This window comes from Colletotrichum fioriniae, assembly GCF_027942845.1.
Source record: "Colletotrichum fioriniae strain IMI 355084 chromosome Unknown scaffold_9, whole genome shotgun sequence".
NCBI lineage: Eukaryota > Fungi > Ascomycota > Sordariomycetes > Glomerellales > Glomerellaceae > Colletotrichum > Colletotrichum fioriniae.
The window spans coordinates 882,801-899,506 of NW_027076845.1; the positions used below are offsets into that span (position 1 = coordinate 882,801).

The 16,706-nt window shown below is 55.1% G+C and overlaps 4 protein-coding genes across 4 annotated transcripts; 3 read left to right on the forward strand and 1 right to left on the reverse strand.

The window, feature by feature from the left end:
- Nucleotides 1-637: 637 nt before the first annotated feature.
- Nucleotides 638-1,708, forward strand: N0V96_007705 (uncharacterized protein; the record flags this gene model as incomplete). Its single annotated transcript, XM_053194592.1, has 1 exon — nt 638-1,708. One exon carries the CDS (start codon nt 638-640, stop codon nt 1,706-1,708), a length of 1,071 nt encoding a protein of 356 aa, XP_053048088.1.
- Nucleotides 1,709-5,089: 3,381 nt separating this feature from the next.
- On the forward strand, nt 5,090-9,260 carry N0V96_007706 (uncharacterized protein; the record flags this gene model as incomplete). The annotated part of the gene is made up of 3 exons (XM_053194593.2): nt 5,090-5,645; nt 5,705-6,970; nt 7,021-9,260. 3 exons carry the CDS (start codon nt 5,090-5,092, stop codon nt 9,258-9,260), a joined length of 4,062 nt encoding a protein of 1,353 aa, XP_053048089.1.
- Nucleotides 9,261-10,083: 823 nt separating this feature from the next.
- Nucleotides 10,084-11,664, reverse strand: N0V96_007707 (uncharacterized protein; the record flags this gene model as incomplete). Its single annotated transcript, XM_065758107.1, has 1 exon — nt 10,084-11,664. One exon carries the CDS (start codon nt 11,662-11,664, stop codon nt 10,084-10,086), a length of 1,581 nt encoding a protein of 526 aa, XP_065613249.1.
- A 2,121-nt stretch (nt 11,665-13,785) lies between these two features.
- N0V96_007708 (uncharacterized protein) lies at nt 13,786-14,871 on the forward strand (the record flags this gene model as incomplete). Its single annotated transcript, XM_065758108.1, has 1 exon — nt 13,786-14,871. The coding sequence occupies one exon, from the start codon at nt 13,786-13,788 to the stop codon at nt 14,869-14,871; it is 1,086 nt and encodes a 361-aa protein (XP_065613250.1).
- Between the last annotated feature and the right edge of the window lie 1,835 nt (nt 14,872-16,706).

Genomic DNA, 16,706 nt, shown 5'->3' on the forward strand with positions numbered 1-16,706 from the left:
CTTTTCTCTTCGTCCTCCAACATATGCATAGCGAAAAGGGACTGAGGGACCGTGCTCTGGTACCTTTCCCCCTCCTACCTGTTGGGCCTCCGCGGAGCCTTTCTTTGGCCTGTGAACCTCCCGCCTGTTTGGGCGTGGTCCGAGGCTGATGTTGGGGTTCGTCACACGGGCATTTGACGTCGGTCCAGCTCTGCTACTTTGTAGCGATTCTCGCTCCCGTAATCCAACGGTTTTCTAGGTATGGCATGACCAAGAGTGCCGACAACAGACACTCCCGACTATAGCAGAAACAAAAGGCACGTCTTCAGTCGTGTGCGATAGACTTTGAGCGGTGTCTGGATCTCTGCAACTCGGCACCGACGACGGCGACCCGTCGGCAAGAGACTCCGGAGTTGAGCGCTGACCCGTGGTTTCCCATGTCGAGTGCCAACACCTTGCGCGCTTCGGATGCCACAAGGTTCACATGTTCAGGCAGGTTCACCTCTGCGTCCATTACTTGGGAAAAGATTGTGAACACACACACACACACACACCGGATGAATCACCATGCAACCTACCAGGACCACCCTTGATCAGCGCCCCCAACTTACAAAAATTCAAGCATTGCAAAGCTGCTGAACCTACTGAGCACCTCGCCATGTCTAATCGGATTCTATCCAGCACGCAGCAGGCGCGTCTTGCCCTCCTCAAGAAGATTTACAAACCAGACGCCCACTTGCAGAAAGGATCTATCGAGTACGAAAGGCTGGCGCGCTCCGGACGGGTATGGGAAGATTACTTTATGCCCGGCAACAGCCTCAAGATGGGGCACGTCGATGTGCAGCGGAAAATGACGGGCCTGTTAAATGAAATCGATCACCTCAGAGGGAGGCTGCCAGTAAAGGACCTGGGGAAAACCCTGATTGCCGAGTACGCCCAGCAGTCCGTAATGATTGAAAACAACCCTCTTTCAATGACAGACGCGATCCGCATTTTAGACCGCCTGCGAGGTGATCTTGAACAAGCTGACCTTGCCTCCACGCCCAGCAGCGAGCTTGCCAGGCTTGTGACGACATGGACTGCTCCAAGAGGCGCAGGCGTCACCGAGTCGGCCACAAATGAGCTGCAGAACCACATCATCGCATCGCAATGGATCGCAGAGAACGCGGCGGCCAAGGCTGATACCGCGGGACTATGCGAAGCCGAAGTACGAGACCTTGCTGTGGTGTCCGTCGTTAACACGGACTCCGAGTCAGCCTATGACACCTGGAGAACAGTCTCAAAAAAGGCTGGCGGCGACTTGATATGGGGATCGAGAGTCCCGCTGGGAGAGTACCGTAATCTGCCCATCAGCGTTCGCAGTAATCGTCTTCGGATCTTTCCGTACCCGCGAGAGGTCCCGGCCTGCATGGAGAGGTTCTTCCAATGGCGAGACCTGCAGCATCGAGAGAAGGCGCTGCACCCGCTGTTTCTGGCTTGTCAGATGACGGCTTACTTTGTTCTCGTTCATCCGTTTCCCGATGGCAATTGGCGTACCAGTCGCATGGTCAAGCAGGATTACCTGGCGCGTCAGGGCTACGTTCCCTTCGTCATCCGGGACTTGAAGCGGGAAGACTACCTGCGGATGATCGACGGCGCCGGCGAAGGCAAACCGGAAGAATTCGTAACAGCGGTGCTTGAGGCTCAACTGGCCGTGCTGCACCAGGCTTCCACACGCCTCAAGATGTAGATGGCACACGTGTCACTGTCACTCCACGTTTGATGCGTCCCGGGGTTGCGGTACGTCTGTGGAAGTCATCCGGCCAGGGTAGGGCTCGGAGAATTTGGCGGTGTCTTGTGGCGTCCCGGGAGACCGACGATTGCTGACCACCGTGGGATAGTGGGTTGTTGAAACAAGCGACGGCTCGCATCTTCTAAGAGAATGCGAGCAAATACGGCCTGACTGGTCGATCGGGGGACGGCGCCAAAATTCCCGCCATACGGGAGAGAGTAGCTGTGTTACGCCCGCGATTCAGTTTAGCGTGAGGCCCCTATCATAGGTACATTAGCTACGGCGGCGACAATGCACTCCGCGATCCGGCTGGCATTGTCTGTCGTCCAAGTAGTTTGCCTAGTAATCAATTGCCGTCTCTATCGACCATATCCGAGCCCGCGTATTCAAACGTTACGCGTGCCCTTTTGCTGGCATGAGACCTCGATCAATGACAGCATCCGCGTTCTGTCCAAGGCTCACCCCTGTTGGTGTGAGCGTGAGAGGGCTGCGGGGACCCTTCAAAGTCTGAAATCCAGCAGCTCGTCTAAACCAACAAGTGTTTGAGACGACCTGTTCCATAGGTGACGGCGGCAGTACACCGCTCCTGGGAACCAGGGAACTTTGGACCGAGTCCAGATCGTCCCGTCCACAACACTGGAAGACGACTCATTGGCCGAAGCGCATTCCTGGCAGCCATCACGAATCGCAGTCTGAACTCTGTACCTTTTAGATTGTAAGCACTTGCATTTCGTATCTCGTTTTCAACGACACCTATGCCCATGGCAGAGTAATGAAGCGTCGTAATCGTCCAGCCGCCGGAACGAGAGAGCCCGGCACGAATACCCGACCCCCAAGGCCAAGGACCGTTTACGGTTTATCCGCTGGGCCCCCTATTGAATCGCTCGCACTCCCCTCCGCAGACCCACAGGATCGGGGCCCGAGGGGACGTTATCGCCGGCGCCTCAGAACTGGTCCGGACATAGGTGGGATAGGGACCCGGCCCGCTATGCCCTTGTCACCGTCAGACTGGGCGAAAGATGAGAGGGATTGCCATTGTCATCAAACTAGTATTGGTAACGGTAGATTATTCGTCAGTCGCGTATGTGCGTATGGCGGGGTATACTCGCTGTAACACGTAGCGACACCCCTCTAAGCTGAAAGAGCAGCCGCAAGGGATGGGTACGCAGTCATGTTCTGGAAGCTGTTAGAGGAACCGTGGATAGGAAATGAAATGGATCGGAATTCGGACTGCTGAAGAAACCCGAGGGAGGGGCAAAGCCGCAGAATAGTATTGCTGGCGGGGGGGGAAAGCGCAGCGGCGTAGGTCGTTAAGCGAGGCGCTGGGTTGGGTTCTACCACGCCGGCTGACTCGACCGGGGGCGGCAGCGAGACACGGGCCTGACTTGGACTACGGTGAGACAGAACGGGTTAAGACGGGTACGAAGTACACTGTCGCATGTACCTGCTTGCCAGTGCTTACCTCGACAGCAGCTGCCTGGCTCCCTACCTATTGTTTTGGCCGGTGGATGATCCGAACATGACGTGCAGGTCGGAAGCCCAAAGCACGGCTTCTCCGAGACTGCGTTCTTTCTCGATTGCTGGACCGGCGTGCTGGGATTGTTTGTCGAGTATACGGACGAAACATGATCGGTTGCTGGTTAGAAGCGTTGGGGCCCGGTAAAAGCTGAGTTTTGACTTTTATCCATTACACGTATATCTCGAGGCGTGTCTATCGGGGACGTGGATGAAGCGAGATACGAAGGATCAATCGTAATCATTCGAGTCTGATGGAAGAAAGGAGGAACTTTGGAAGGCAAGTACCTTGGGAGGTCCACAAAACGGTAGCGTCGATTCACAACCTAAGAGGACGCAGTGCTTACCCGTTTCTGCGTATGACTAAGGTGCGTGCATGTACTTTGTACTTTTGTACTTGCCTCCCGTCTCCAAGGCTCTTTCCCCAGAATATCTCGCGGAAGGCGGCCTGGGCAAAAGTATACCAAGACAGGAAAGAAGGAGCGGAGAAGGGGATGGAGAGAGCTGAAGCCTGCCGACAACGTGTCCAAGTTTACTGAACAATGAAGTATCCGCACCTACCTTGAGACAGAGAGCTGTGTGCGCCAACTGTTGAATCCCGGTCTCTCATGGCTCTTGAACCCCGGGTCAGGCCTGATGTGCAGCGTTGGTTTACTGCGCAAGCTGCGGTATCACAACCTTGGCTGCAATCATCAGTGCGTTGCAACGTGCTGCGGCTGCTGCTCATCGGTCCCACAGCTCGCACTTCGCACTCAATGCTCTGCGAATCCAGCTAGCAAGACCGAATAGGCCAATGTGAGTACTTTGTATGGTACGAGTATCTTGTACTCACCAACTAATGTATGTGGTGAGAAAGCCCTATAGAGTCCAAGATAGGCATAATCATTCCCGGATGACTGTCACCGGTGTTGGATATCGGCGTGCCCAACAGGGAAGGGATCGCACGAAACAAGCGCACCTCTTCATAGCCAACCGTACCAAAGTCCCTCCCCGTTCGTGTCTCTCGTCTGATGATGGGCCAGTGAGTCAACATGAGATGGACGATAAACACGCATGTAGGCGGCGCGGTTCGGGCATGGTAGAGGTACGCAAGGAACCGAGCTAGTCACAGTTCGGGAAGTTGACAAGAGCGAGGTCAGAACGGGTCGGCTGCATTCCGTCGAATCTCGTCCCAGTCGGTTGCTCCCATTTCGTCCTTGTGCCAGTAATCGTCTCCTTCTCCTTCTCTCCTGCGGCGTGCCCCCCGGTCACCTCCTACCACTAGGCCCGCCGTCCATCTATATCAAATGTGCACACCCCAGTCCGTCCCTCGCCAAGGTCCTGGGTACTTTTTTTTATTCTCCAGTCCACGCCTACGAGACGAATTCCACTAATCCCTATCCTGACCTGCAACCCGACTGGTAACGCCTCTTTTCTCTATCCATCCTCGTCTTTTTCTTTATTAATTGTCGAGGGAGGCACGTCAAATCGACTGCAGTTGTTTTTTTCCCGCCCTTTCACTTGTTTGCGCGCGACAACGACGATCCCGAACCCGATCGCCGCAAACTCTTTCTTGGCCTTCGCCGTGGTCGATTTTCTTTGCTCTTCCATTCGCCGGTCTGTCTATATACCATTAGGATTGATTGTAATTTGGGGGAGAACAATTTGGATCTCGTCGTCGGACCAACCTACCCAAGCCATAGTACACAAGCTACACCAGCGACGGCACCTCACGTATAGGAAACCGACATTCGCATCCCAGCAAGCTTGCGCGCAGCGCATACCGGCGCAACAAGCTTTCCCCCACCCACTGCGCACAGCTCTGTCAGGAGCCACGGCGCCAGCATGTCTCTCGAGAGCGAGAAGCCCGTCGGGGCCAGCGAAAAGTCAACAGAGGTGGCTGAGAAGACAGCCAGCAACGGCCACTCTGACAGGGCATCGTCCCATGGCGACTCGACCGAAGTGGACGCATCGATCCAGCCCAAGAACCAGACGGCCAACACCACCAACAACCTCGAAAAGGCCGACTCCAAGGCTATCGCACCAAGAGACCCCAGCGATGATCCCTACGAGCACCTACCCGCCCATGAGGCTGCGATCCTCAAGCGTCAGGTCTTCACTCCCGAAGTCAAGGCCGGCATCATGACTCTGTACCGGTATTCTTCGACTAATGACCTGCTCATCCTCTCCCTCTCCGCCTTCACGTCCATCGTGGTCGGCGCCGCACTGCCGCTCATGACGGTCATCTTTGGTAACCTGCAGGGCACTTTTCAAAACTACTTTGCCGGCACGACGTCCAAGGACGATTTTAACAGCGAGATGGCGAGCCTCGTCTTGTACTTTGTCTACCTCGCCATTGGTGTTTTCGTGTGCCAGTACATCACCACGGTTGGATTCATCTGTAAGTTTGCGCCGCGGCGGGAGGATGCGAGTCTAAATCTGACGCAAGACCAAAATTAGACACGGGAGAGCACATTAGCGCAAAGATTCGCGAGCACTACCTCCAGAGCTGCATGCGCCAGAACATTGGTTTCTTCGACAAATTGGGCGCCGGCGAGGTGACGACCCGAATCACCGCCGACACCAACCTGATCCAGGACGGCATCTCGGAAAAGGTCGGCCTCACGCTTGCCGCCATCGCCACCTTCATCTCGGCCTTCGTCATTGGTTTCGTCCACTACTGGAAGCTCACCCTGATCCTCTTGTCTACTGTTGTCGCCCTTCTCCTGAGCATGGGAGGCGGCTCGACCTTTATCGTCAAGTACAGCAAGCAGTCCATCGAGTCGTACGCCCATGGAGGCAGTCTGGCCGACGAGGTCATTAGCTCCATCCGCAACGCCGTCGCCTTTGGCACCCAGGACCGTCTTGCCAAGCAGTACGATGCGCACTTGACAAAGGCCGAGTTCTTTGGCTACAAGGTCAAGTCCGCCATTGGCGTCATGGTCGCGCTGATGATGACCATTCTGTACCTCAATTACGGTCTCGCGTTCTGGCAGGGAAGCAAGTTCCTCATCGACGACGGCATCAAACTGTCCAACATTCTCATCATCATGATGTCCATCATGATTGGTGCCTTTAACCTCGGAAACGTCGCCCCCAATGTCCAGGCCTTCACCACTGCCATTGCGGCGGCCGCCAAGATCTACAACACCATTGACCGCGTCTCTCCCCTGGACCCTTCCCGCGACGACGGAACCAAGCTCGAGCAGGTCGAAGGCACCATCCGCCTCGAGAACATCAAGCACATCTACCCGTCTCGCCCAGAGGTCACGGTCATGGACGACGTGAGCTTGACCATTCCTGCGGGTAAGACCACGGCTTTAGTTGGCGCCTCGGGCTCCGGCAAGAGTACCATTGTCGGTCTTGTTGAACGGTTCTACGACCCCGTCCGCGGATCAGTGTTTCTGGACGGCCACGACATCAGCACCCTGAACCTACGCTGGCTGCGTCAGCAAATGGCACTCGTCAGCCAGGAGCCCACTCTGTTCGCGACCACCATCTACCAGAATATCCGATACGGTCTCATCGGTACCCAGCACGAGAACGCGTCCGAGGAGGAGCAAAAGAAGCTCATCGAGGAGGCGGCGAAAATGGCAAACGCTCACGACTTCATTAGCGGTCTCCCCGAAGGCTACCTCACCAACGTCGGCGAGCGCGGTTTCCTCCTTTCCGGTGGCCAAAAGCAGCGCATTGCCATTGCGCGAGCGGTCGTGTCCAACCCCAAGAGTACGTCGGCCCTGCACCTCTTAATAGTGCCCTTTGCTAATCCCCCCTAGTTCTGCTTCTCGACGAGGCCACCTCTGCCCTTGACACCAAGTCCGAGGGTGTTGTGCAAGCCGCTCTCGAAGTCGCCTCCCAGGGCCGAACCACCATCACCATTGCCCACCGTCTGTCCACCATCAAGGATGCCCACAACATTGTCGTCATGTCCAGCGGCCGCATCGTCGAGCAGGGTACCCACAACGACCTCCTCGCCAAGCAGGGCGCCTACTACAACCTCGTCACGGCCCAGAACATTGCCCGCGTCAACGAGATGGACGCCGAGGAGGAAGAAGCCATTGACGCCGAAGACGACGAGATTATCCGCAAGGCCTCGCGCGCCTCCGACAAGGGTTACGTTGCTGACCCGGAAGACAACATGGCCGCCAAGCTGCAGCGAACAAGCACCTCCAAGTCTCTGTCCAGCATCGCCCTCCAGAACCGAAAGGACGATGGTGAGGTCAAGTACGGTCTGTGGACTCTCATTAAGCTCATCGCCTCGTTCAACCAAAAGGAGTGGAAGCTCATGCTTATCGGTCTCTTCTTCTCCATCATTTGCGGTGGCGGCAACCCTACCCAGGCCGTCTTCTTCGCCAAGCAGATTATGACCCTGTCGGTCCCCATCACCCCGCAGACTACCCAGGAGACCCTTCACCAGATGAAGAAGGATTCTGACTTTTGGAGCGCCATGTACCTGATGCTCGCCGGCGTCCAGTTCATTGCCTTTGTCATCCAGGGAATAGCCTTTGCAAAGTGCTCTGAGCGCCTCATCCACCGCGTCCGTGACCAGGCCTTCCGCACCATGCTTCGCCAAGACGTTGCCTTTTTCGACAAGGACTCCAACACGGCCGGCGCGCTCACCTCGTTCCTGTCCACCGAGACCACCCACTTAGCCGGGCTTAGCGGCGTCACCCTCGGCACCCTGCTCATGGTCACGACAACCTTGGTTGCTGCGCTGGCGCTCGCCATCGCCATTGGCTGGAAGCTCGCCCTCGTCTGTACTGCAACCATCCCGATCCTCATTGGCTGTGGTTTCTTCCGTTTCTGGATGCTCGCCCACTTCCAGCGCCGCTCCAAGACGGCCTACTCTAACTCGGCAAGCTACGCATCCGAGGCCATCTCGGCCATCCGCACCGTTGCCTCGCTCACGCGCGAGGACGACGTCATCCGCCAGTACCAGACTTCCCTGGCCATCCAACAGCGTGCCAGTCTCATCTCGATCCTCAAGTCGAGCTTGCTGTTCGCCGCGTCCCAGTCCTTCATGTTTCTGGCCTTTGCCCTCGGTTTCTGGTACGGTGGTACGCTCATCGCCAATGGAGAGTACAACATGTTCCAGTTCTTCGTCTGCTTCTCTGCCGTCATCTTTGGTGCGCAGTCGGCCGGCTCCATCTTCTCGTTTGCTCCCGACATGGGCAAGGCTCACCAGGCCGCCAACGAGCTCAAGATTCTCTTTGACCGCAAGCCGACCATCGACACCTGGTCCAAGGAGGGCGCTTCGCTAGACGCCGTCGACGGCACCCTCGAGTTCCGCGACGTCCACTTCCGGTACCCGACCAGACCCGAGCAGCCCGTCCTCCGCGGGCTCAACCTCGTCATTCGCCCCGGCCAGTACGTCGCACTTGTCGGAGCGTCCGGCTGCGGCAAGTCTACCACGATTGCCCTTCTCGAGCGTTTCTACGACCCGCTTTCCGGCGCCATCTTTGTCGACGGCAAGGAGATTAGCACACTCAACGTCAACGAGTACCGCTCATTCATCGCCCTCGTCAGCCAGGAGCCTACCCTGTACCAGGGCACAATCAGAGAGAACATTCTGCTCGGTGCCCACACAGAGGTCACCGACGAGGCCATTGAGTTTGCCTGTCGCGAGGCCAACATTTACGACTTTATCGTCTCAATGCCCGAGGGTTTCAACACGGTTGTCGGAAGCAAGGGCGCTCTTTTGTCTGGAGGTCAGAAGCAGCGTATTGCCATTGCCCGCGCCCTCATCCGTGATCCCAAGATCCTGCTGTTGGACGAGGCAACATCTGCCCTCGACTCCGAGTCCGAGCACGTCGTCCAGGCTGCCCTCGACAAAGCCGCCAAGGGCCGCACAACCATTGCCGTCGCGCATCGTCTCAGTACCATCCAGAAGGCCGACATCATCTACGTGTTTGACCAGGGTCGCATTGTCGAGCAAGGTACGCACGCCGAGCTCATGAAGAAGAATGGCCGCTATGCCGAGCTGGTCAACCTCCAGAGTCTGGAGAAGAACAGCTAGATATCGGAAGGGTGTGCGTGACGCTGGAGAAGTCGTTTACTTGTTTTGTCGCGAGTGCTGTATTTGCTTGCTGAGGCCTCATGGCGTTGCCTCTAGAGATATCCGGATCATGACACTGGTCCATGTCTTTTTTTTTTTTTTTTTCCCTGCATCACTTGGCGTTTTAACTCGTTCAAAAGAGAGATTTGCCAAAGACGTTCGTCGACGTCAAAACAAAAAGGGGGTTAGATGGATGAGAAATGTCGGGGTTCTGTATGTAGCCTTTGGTTTAATGGGCAGGGTTGAGAGAATAGACTCCCCTCCGTGGGTACTCGGGGTGCCTACTCGCTTAGAAGTAATTCCAATCTTTCAGAAGCTTTCGTTTCTTTCCTGCGTGTGACTGTATGTGGTGTGGTGGCGGGACCAGGGTCGATGTAGACGCTGGAGATATGATGCTTGCCCTTGCTGTATCAGGACACTGGCTCGATAACATGCCTCTGGTCTTGTCGGGACTGTACCCTGTTACATGTGATGGTGCTGAGACGTCGAGCCAACTGGTAGCACGCTCTAACATGGACGAGGTGGTGTGTGGCATTGGTGGGGAGGTAGACGTGGTGGCCACGCGTTTGGTGATTGCACTTTTCTTGAACGGCAGTAGGAAAGAGGATGCACTGGTGATAGAACCTTTCATTTTTGTCTACCTCTCAAAATCGCAAGGCAACGAAAACCCACGTCTCAATAATTTGGTCAATCTGGAGACAACATGAACATGGCCACCCAATCTAATCCGATCCGATCCAATCCAAGTCCTTTATTCCCAACCCAAAGTACCTGCGTAGCTTTCCTATTCCTCTTCAATGGTATCCATCTCCTCCTCGTTCTCCGCCGACTTCTGCGCCGAGCGGGGTGTCAACCGAGGGGAGGGCGAGTCGCCAAAACTGCTCTCGCTGGCTGCGAGTTTCGCTTCCTGGAGCTTCCGGTACAAGCTGCGTGGAATGCCTTCTTCGCCACTCTCCGTCGAGGTGGACTCGTCGGATCGGTTCTGCTGTCGACGGCTTGTGGAGGGAGGGTTTGCTCGGCTTTGCGAGTCTTGCGCGCGCTCGTCGCTGGCCTTGCGACTCGCAGAAGCCATGAGCCTGATTGCCTCGTCCTGCTGAGCTCTTATCTCCTCCTTCGCCTCCTCATCTTTCTTCTTGAAATAATCGGCCTCTAACTTATCCAGCGTGGCAAACGTAGAGTACTTTCCATTCGAGCCATCCTCCGAGCCTTCCTCCAGAGGGCCAAACTCTTGCACCAACCACTCGTCGAACCGCTCTTCCGACCACTCGGCGTCGAACCAGCCAATGTACAGCTCCATACCCTGGGGAGATGTTCGTTCCATTGGGTGAGGGGGGTTGGGAAGCCACTCGAGACAGTGCCGCTCCCTGCCGGGGCCTTGCGCATACTTTGTCTTGCGCCATACCTTTGTGAGGGTGAGATCGAGCAAGACGGGCCGCGGTTCATCTAGCTCGCGTACACCATTGATTCCCCCGTGATTGCGAAGGGTGATGATGACGTTTGCCGGGATGAAGTCGGCGTGTTCGACGCTGATGTGCATGTGGACCGCGAGTTGGTGGAGTATCTCGCGAAAGGCCTTCAGCCGGAAAGGCTCGGTCAACTTTACCTTCCTGGCCTGGGTCGTGCTTGCCGAGCCGGCGAGATCGTGGAAGATGACCTCTTCGGTGACCGGGAGGAGATAGCCGTTGTCTTCGTCCCTATCGCAAAGCTCTTCGATGGCGTGGCCCTCAATGTACTCCATCAGAACCAGGCCGGCCTCCCTGTACTTGCCGTTGCCCATCCTAAACCTGATGGCCCAGGTTCCGTAGTACTGGGGGATGAGATTGGGGTGACCGGTAATTGTGTTCCTGGTTTCCTGCTTCTTGCCCTTTCCCTTGGAATCGGATGGAGGGGCTTTGGGCTTTCCCCTGTCGTAGAGGTACTCGTACGCTCCGGACTCGCGGCTCAGGAGCTGCTCGGCGAAAACATCGTTCCCTACCAGCGCAGAGAGGACTTCGTCGTCGCCCGGGAAGAACATGGGATCGAAGATTTTGGCGACGACGTATCTTTGCGGCTCCGGGAACGGGGCGTGGGACGGTCTGTATTCAGCGGGTTGTTTCGAAACTTTGCACAGCAGGACTTGAGCGCCGCCGCCGATGCCACCTGATAGAAGCTTGATGACTTCAACAGAGCCGTGTGTCTTGGGGCTGTGAGCCTTGGGGTCGAAGTCACGGAGGTGGCCCTCTGGAACAGCCAGTTTCGGTGGATTATCGTAATGCTCCAGGCCATATGGATCGACTACCTTGTGGGGATAGAGCGTCAACGTTTTTCCTGGATCATATTTGGCGAACTGCGAGTCTATGAATCTGTCAAAGGCGGACATGACCATGATGGGCAGTATCGACAGTAAGGATGAGGAACGGATAGAGGCTGGTATGGAGTCAAGTAAAAATAGGTAGAAGAGGCGTGGTCAGAAGAGAAAGATAGAGTGGGAGTTGAGATGGAATGGCAGGATGAAAGACTGGGTGCGGGTGGCCCCAATTGAGGATCTGGGCGAAGCAAACGGAGATAACTCCTTGGTGGCTTGTTTTTTGCTCTCCAAAAATATTGGCCGTGTGGACGTGCCGGACTCTGGGTGCCGCTGTATTCCCACGTATATACTGCAACTTTAAAAAGTTTTCGCACGTTAGCTTACCGTCCACCCAGATGCAGCCAGCCGTGAAAGTTACACAGAGGAAGAGGAGATCAACTCAATTACCAGATCTCTTGGTCGTTACTTCACTTTGTCATCTCAAACCCATTAAGGTACCTTGGTCTGTTTGTCAAAGCACGGCCGACAATGTCGTTTGTTACCACGCCATAAGGCTCTGGCGGAGCCAGACAGGCTCAGACAGACCGCAGTGGTGTCTTGTCTACATGTGCGCAAGTCTCATCTCGTCAGGATGCGGCCAGGCAAGTGACAGCGCTGGCGCCGGTGGTGGCGGTACCACAGCTCGCAGCCTTCAATACTGGAAGGACCCTGCGCACGTGACGCGATACGTTGAGATGCCGTGATTGCTCTGGAGACCCATATTGCATTGCATTGCAGTGACTCTTACGGAATTGCTACCGACAGCCGTGTAAGAGTGCTGCTTTGGCTTACCGTTGATCTTGTGGGTGTCGATGGCCCACTGGATCAACTGCCAGCTATTGTGTTTCGACATGTCGAGTTGGATGCTAAAGGAATCTTTCCAGAACAAATGTGTAAAGTAGAGCATGCTCCCCAAATATTTCATGACCCCATGCGTACTCTACACGGAATAACCCGTGTAAGTGTAGATATTGAATCCAACGACACAAATAATGATGGAAATGAAGCCGAGACCGGCTTAGAAGAGCGCAACGTAATTGACGATGAAAACAGTGACGAAGACTGGGCCCCCCATTGAGTAGTTGAATTGCCGAGCAAAGAATGATTTGGGGAGATCTTTGAGTATGAGAAAGCGTGGCAAGCATATTGCCATGCCATCTATGTATTATCTTCACCAAAGCGGCAAAGGACATGGAAAACACTCTCTTCGGCATTCTTCCGCTGCAACCCGTCTGCTACCTGTCTTTTGTTGTGTTATTAGACTAGTCGTATCTCTCGTTTGTACCAACAGGTAGGATGGCCTTGCCTAGCAGAGACACGTCGTAAGAGACAGGATCGTGGATACAAGACCCGCTTCAACTCGGTCACCCTGGGCTTCATAAATTGCCGGGCCAGAAAATGCTGATGTCTACCGTGGTGATAGACAAAACTAACACACGTGTGCATGGTGGATGGCAAACATCTGCGACCTGTGGAATAGACGAGACGCGTCCCGGAACACTTCGTCCTGCGCGGCTCACCGTCTCTTTGTCTGCCGCCCAGCGAATCGTGATGCATCAAGTGCCTGAGCCCATCTCAAGGCTGGATTTGAAATTCTCCTAGAACTTCATGTCGGTAAAGGGTATGCGCAGATACGGATGCCAGCCGACAAGCCTCACCGTTCTTGGTGGATTTGGTGAGATTATTCGCTTCTATTTACTGTTCTTCGTTCTGTTTACTATTCTCACAATGGGGTCTCTGATGGTGACGTTCACTTACATTCCTTTTTCTTCCAGTTTGACTGCGTTTGAGGGGAGTGTTGCGATTTACTTTGAGTATCTGTCTTGTAAGTCCTTAGGCCACGAACACAGAATTCATGGCATGGCCAAACAGTAGGGATTTGAGTCCACAGACGTTCTCAAGATAGGAAGGAGGCTGCCCGGCGTCAAAATCTGCTCGTTGCCAGTACTTACCGCTTTTTCATCTTTACTCTACCGAACCTTCCCGCAGGCCTTCTTGCCGAGTTCACCTTCTTGCCAAGTTCACCATCTCGACAACTTCATCATCTTGCCATCTTCACCTTACCGTCAGTCTCTCCTCGTCATTTTATCTGACTTTATAATTCGTCATCCCAACCCTAGTACGACTGGTACCAAACCTTCACTCAAACCCTTATTCGCAATGTCATCCGCACCGCTCAGCACGACAGATGCCGTTTTCTCGCATGAGCACCGTCTCCCCCGCTATTCCGTTGGAGCTCGAAAGACTACTCCAACATCCATCAGCTACACAGCGACAACTCGGACCATACCGCAGAATATCAAGTTGGTGGACATATCCAAGTACACTCAGCTTGCAGGAGATTACAAGGACAAGGTCCTGGAATCGGGTATCAACCAGAACCTGGTCGCCGAGGGTGGCAGCGTCTTACCGAGGAACGCCGAGCAGGACAACGTGGTGCTTTTTCACACCCATATTGCCCACCCGACTCTGGAGTGCCTCGTCCATATCATAGAATCGGACACCCACGACGTCAAATGCACGTGGGAGCACCAACTACGCCTCCCGTCCATCCCCAAGCCCCAGCCTGATCCCGCCGCCGCCGCCAGCGGCAAGGCCAAGAGCGACGCCAACAAGGCGACGACGAGCAAACGCAGCACCAGACCGACCAAGAGAAAACGGGTCTCGTCGCTACACAGTGTCCGAGTAAGCCCCGTTGCCAGGTCGCACGTCGAGGTTCGCCCGGACATGATTGTTGTCCTGGATCCCGCCCACGCCCGAAAGATTGATCTCAAACAAGCGAGTCTCGGGGCGAAATCTGTATGCCTCACTTGCGTTGAGATGAAGCGAACGGGTGTTCTGGCCTCCCGCGTCAACAACATCAAGGCAGCAGCGGCATCTCTTCCCCTCCCGGTCGCCGTCCCTAACCGCATGATAGTGGAGGGTTCGCGCGTCAATACGCCGGAGGCGATTAAGCTCGATGTGGGATCGAGCAATCTCTCGAAGCAGGGGATTTGTTATTGCCTTACACACCGGGTCAGGAACATTGTGCTCTCCGAGTTTGGCGTTGCATTCTTCCTGCGATTCCCAAAGATGCCACTCGACCTTCCAATCAATGAGCTCTGGGAACACGGAGTTGGTGACTTGATGGAAGTGGCTATACTGGAGGAAGGCGATAGTGAGAAGATGCGGGCTGCCTTCCTTGGCGCCAATATCGAGGCTTTGAAGGATCTCCAGGAAACCGGCCGTTTCAACGTTGGGCTGTGATAGCAATCATTTTGTTAGGAACGTAATAGACAGAGGACTTGAAGATGATATGTTTTGCACTGAATAGATGGACATGACACACCCCACTAAGCATCTTTCCTGAGCACTCATCCCCATTCTCGTCTTCTTCACTCACGAATAAGAGGTGCTTTTCAAGCGTGTAGAGGCTACATTAAGAGAAAAAGAGACCAAGATAGGGACGGAGAGAGAGATGAAAATAGAGAGATAGAGAGAGCAGGACTATTGATAGAGCTCCTAGTATGTCAAAGAGCTCCTAGCTATGATTGTAATTTTCCTAACTACGGCAGCCTAAGTCTTGGGGGCATCGAGCATAAGAGCAAACCCGTTTGTTAGAAGGCAGCGTCTGGAAAGAAACGAGCAGTTCACTGGCGCTGCCAACACGACTGCTTCCATCTCCAAGTCTACGCACCACAAGGTACAATTATCGAGCTTCGTACCGACCATAAAGCTGCCCTGCTGTGGTGCTTGCCAACAACAACCTCTCGGCAAGCTGAGTCATGATTCCAGGCTGAGATTTGGGGTCAAGCCAACACCAACTGCTAGAGGAAGCGGAGTCTTGTTTTTACGAGCATGGCGGAATGCTGAGACTTGTCTCGGAGTTACTGAAGTGAAGACTACATGCTGTGCAACCCGGGAGGAGAGCGTGGCCGGTCTGAGGCTCTGAGCAGGTGGTGGAGGATCTAGGCTACGTTACCCATTGTCTCGGTGTCCTGTCCTCTGTACTGCCATGGTTTCATTGCAACTAAATGGGGTCTAGGTTGTGCGACACGCTACCAGGCTTCGTATCGCAGAGAGGTTGGTTGTCGCTGAGCAACCTCGGACTGGCCAACTCATTGCCTCTGGTATCATTTGATGGACGATTTGCACGCCGGGGCTTCATTGATGTATCTAGCCACACGTTCACGCTCATGCTTGGCTTGGTCAATTACTCTCCGCTGCGTCCATGATGTTGGCATGGAGATGCTAACGCAAAGGGGGGTCATGATATCACTCAATGGCCAGCCAGGCCGAAAGCGCCCGCCCGTTGCACAATTTTCCTCTGGATTGTATTCATTCGATCTGTGGCGCCGTTGTACGAGCCGCCACCGCGCCGTCTGGAGCTTGACCATTTCCCATGCGGCGGTATGTGGGCGTTATGTAGGGAGGCGCAGGTACCCGTCGACTAGCAGAAAGCGCGGCGAAAGCCAAAGCAATAGACCTCGCACCGGCGGGGCGCTAGCCCAACGAGCTGGGAGGGCGTTGTGGACGTGGTAGACGATAGGATAACACAGGACGGTCGTCAACACCGCGTGGCAATTGGGCATGCGGAAGCGGGAGACATGGTGCGCTCCGGGCTGAGCGGCGTACCGGCACGGAGGAAATGAGACCCAGTTGAATGAGACCACTTTGGGCCAAATATCGAACTCTCGCGCATGCACAGTGGTAGCCAAGTGAGTCGCGGCCGAGACCTGGCAATGTCTGAAGGGAGCATCCCTTCTGCAAGGAACCAAGGAGCGCAGTCTCACCGTTTACGAGCGAGGAAAATTTTTGAGGTTGCCGCCGGGCCGCTGGATCCGGGGCATTGCACGAATCCCTTCTCCTCTCCATGTATTTGACTTTGAATGAAGTTTATGCTGCAGGTTGTAGTGGCGCCTCCGCAAAGACCGACGCGGTTATGGTAGGGTTCTTGGTTGCAGATTTCACGTCTACATGTGGTGGCCTGGCAGGATTGGGGAGGCGGCGGCTGTGGACAGGGGACTCCCTCGTGGAATGCGCGGCTGGAAATGAGCGGTGGTGGATGACAGCCGCTGTGAGTCCCAGCTTCCCGGCCGAGG